The sequence below is a fragment of the Canis lupus genome, chromosome 20, assembly GCF_011100685.1.
Source record: "Canis lupus familiaris isolate Mischka breed German Shepherd chromosome 20, alternate assembly UU_Cfam_GSD_1.0, whole genome shotgun sequence".
Lineage (NCBI taxonomy): Eukaryota > Metazoa > Chordata > Mammalia > Carnivora > Canidae > Canis > Canis lupus.
Window position 1 is genome coordinate 9413410 of NC_049241.1, and position 3522 is coordinate 9416931.

At 39.6% G+C, this 3522-nt stretch overlaps 1 protein-coding gene across 1 annotated transcript; it reads right to left on the reverse strand.

Annotated features, from left to right (window-relative positions):
* Positions 1 to 2721: 2721 nt before the first annotated feature.
* On the reverse strand, positions 2722 to 3180 carry LOC100685227 (ATP synthase F(0) complex subunit C2, mitochondrial-like). Its single transcript, XM_038565266.1, has one exon. The coding sequence runs from the start codon at positions 3142 to 3144 to the stop codon at positions 2722 to 2724; it is 423 nt and encodes a 140-aa protein (XP_038421194.1). The 5' UTR covers positions 3145 to 3180.
* Positions 3181 to 3522: the final 342 nt, after the last annotated feature.

Sequence of the window (3522 nt, forward strand, 5' to 3'; positions counted from 1 at the left end):
TGATATGTCTTAGGAAAAGATACCATAAATAAGCCTTCAAAAAAAGAAAAAAATTAACAAACTAAATTTACAAACATATTAAAAAACAAACTTTTGCACATCATGACCAAGTGGGATTTATCCCAGGAATGAAAGATTGGTTTAACATCAGAAAATCAAATAACATACCATATCTACAGAATAAAGGGAAAAAAAAAAAAACAGTCATCTCAGTGGATGCAGAGGAAACATTTAATAGATTTAACACCTCCTCGTGATAAAAATATTCATAAACTAGGAATAGAGGGAACTTCCCCAAAGCACAAAAAACCCACAGTTTACCTCATACTTAATAGTGAAACATTTAATGCTTTCCTCCTAAGACCAGGAACAAGACAAGGAATTTGCTCTCACCACTTTTATTCAACATCATACAGCAGGTTCTACTCAGGACCCCTCACTAAAAAAAACCATTAGAAAAAATAAAAGAGTTTGTCAAAGTTGCAGAATATAAGATCTATATATAAAACTTTATATTTCTATACCCTTGCAGGGAAAAATCTGAAATTGAAATTAAGAAAATAATTCCATTTATAATAGCATAAGAAGAATAAAATACTTAGGAATGCTTTTTAATAAAAAATGCAAAATTTATACTCTGAAAATTATATAACATCATTGAAAGAAATTAAAAAAGACTCAAATAATGGAAAGACATCTCATTTTCATGGATCAGAAAACTTACTAATGCTAAGAAGGCAGTACTCTCCAAGTTGATCTATAGATTCAGTGCAGTCTCTATAAAAAAATCCAGCTGGCTTCTTTGCACAAATTGATGAGACGATTCTAAAATTCATAGTGAAATGTAAAGGGCCCAGGATAGCCATAAAACAAAGTTGGAGAACTCACATTTCTTGATTTCAAAACTTACCACAAAGCTAGAGCTATTAAGACAGTGTGGTACTGGTATAAGAATAGACATATAGACAAGAGGATTATCACTGAGAGTCCAGAAATAAGCCATCCTCATTATGGTTAGTTGGTTTTCTACAAGGCTTCCAAGGCCCTTCAGTGGAGAAACAATAGTCTTTTCAAAAAATGATTTGGAGAAAACTGGATATCCAGATGCTCAAGAATGAATTTGAACCCCTATCTCAAACCAGGTACATATGCTTAGGCAGCTTCTATGCTGCCTGCACTTTTTGGTTTGTGGCTCCTTCCTCCATCTTCAAAGACAGAAATGTAGCAATGTTATAGTTTCTCTCTGACACTGACACTCCCTACCCTCATTTCATTTCCTGCTCCCTACCCTCTTTGATTTATAAAGAACTTTGTGATGACATTGGGTCCACCTACACGATCCAGGAAAATAACCCCCATCTCAAAGTTAGCTGACCAGTGACTCTCATTCCCCCTTGCCATGCAACAGAAAAGATTCACAGGGACGCCTGGGTGGCTCAGCGGTTGAGCATCTGCCTTCAGCTCAGAGCATAATCCTGGAGACTCCAGATCAAGTCCCACGCATGGAGCCTGCCTCTACCTCTGCCTATGTCTCTGCCTCTCTGTCTGTCAGTGTCTCTCATGAATGAATAAAGAACATCATAAAAAAAAAAAAAGAAAAAAGATTCACAGGTCCTAAGGATTAGGTCCCATCATAAGGAGTAGGGCATCTTGGTGGGGGCGGGGGTATTAATCTGCTTACCATCGGTGGATAGAACTGCTGGTCCTTGAATATGAATCAAGGGACTGGCGCCACTTTGTAGTAGTAGTCATCGTATTCTTTACTGCCACACACTTAGAGTAAAAAATGCCAGTTTCACTTAAAAATGTTCTGGATGAAGCAGAAAAAATTACTAAATTTGTTAAATAACAACTTTTGAGCACTCATCACTCTGGGTGATGAGGTCGGAAGCAGGTGTGGAGCAGTTCTGCATATGTCCTATGGTGGTTGTGACAAAGAAAAGCACTTGTTCAGTTAGTTACTTGAGTTGTGAGTTGGACTGGCTGCTTTTTTTTTCATAGAACACAGTTCTTACCAGAAAGAACTAGTGAAAACAAACTATGCGTGTTCATATTTGGGTATCCGTCAGACCCTTTCTCAAACATGAATGAAATGGACTTGTCACTTCAAAGGAAAGAGTTTGCAGTATCTGTTGGCAAGGAATAATTCAAGCTTTTAAGGGAGAAGGAGAACTTCAGAAAACTTGTATATACCTCGCTGAGCTTGATGGCTTCCTAATACCTAAAGACACTCCTGATGAGCTCATTGTGATATTAATGAATGTGAGTTTTAGAATGTTGTTTGACGAAATTTATCAACATTTGGAAGATCTACATAACTCAGTGAACTGATATTGTTCAAATGACCAATGCAGGATGTTATGAAATCATGCACGGGTAAATACTCATTTAACAGACAAGATCAACCAATGGGTTTTGATGTATTACTGTGTTATAAGTTCATTTAGATTGTTTCTTGCTACATTGCTACTAACTAGCCTTTTTTGAAACAAGTGTTGAGTTTTAGTGTAGTATCAAAGAAGAAAATCCACAATACTGAAAGCTGTTAAAATACTCTTCCTTTGTCTTTTTTTTCTTATTAATACAGTATTTATTTGTCTTCCCTCTGTCAAACCCTGAGCCAACCACTTTCCCCAGGCTGCCTGGGGAGGTATAGGAAAAGGAACATACAGGGCAGACAAGACATGGGAGAAAGACCTATGGGAGGTGGAGACGACTCCTTCACATGGCAAAGAGGATGAGAAAGGCCACCATTAGGCAAAAGAGCCCCATGGCCTCCGAGAGGGCAAAGCCCAGAATGGCATGGGAGAAGAGCTGTTGCTTCAGAGAGAGATTCCTGGCATAACCAATGATGAGGCTCCCAAACACAGTCCCAATTCTAGCCCCAGAGCCAGCCACCCCTACAGTGGCAGCCCCAGCCCCAATGAACTTGGCTGCTATGTCAATGTCTCTTGAAATGGTGCTGGTTTGCAAGCTGTGGCTAGGAATAAGTGAGGTCAGGGGACGTGGGGCTGCCAAGCTGCTGAGGTTATCTGTCAGTGTCTCCGGTGGTTTTAGCACCACTGCAGACAGTGATCGGCTCAACAGCTGAGAGGTGCTCTGGACCAAGAAGGGGGTGGAGATGAACTTTGCACAGGCGTACATTTTCAGGGGATGAGGGGCTGTTGCAGGACTGCTGCTCCCAGTGTGGAGACGACCGAGAGGGGGCCCTTTTTTTTGGGGGGGGGGGGAGCTTTTTCTAACTACATCTCAGTAAGGCTCATTTTTCATCCAATTCCTCAATCAAAACTTCATAGTGCAGCTGACTGAATGTAGAAACATATATCATAATTCAGTTGCCTTCTATTGAGCCAGATTATTAAGAGACTTGCAAAAATGTAATTAATGTTATATATTTGTTTTGTTTTGGTGCAGCAGTTTTAATAAAGTGCAGCGGTTTTAATTAAAAATATTGATCACTGGGGTACCCTGGGTGGCTTATTGGGTTAAGTGTCTGACTCTTGATTTGGCCTCAGGTCATGA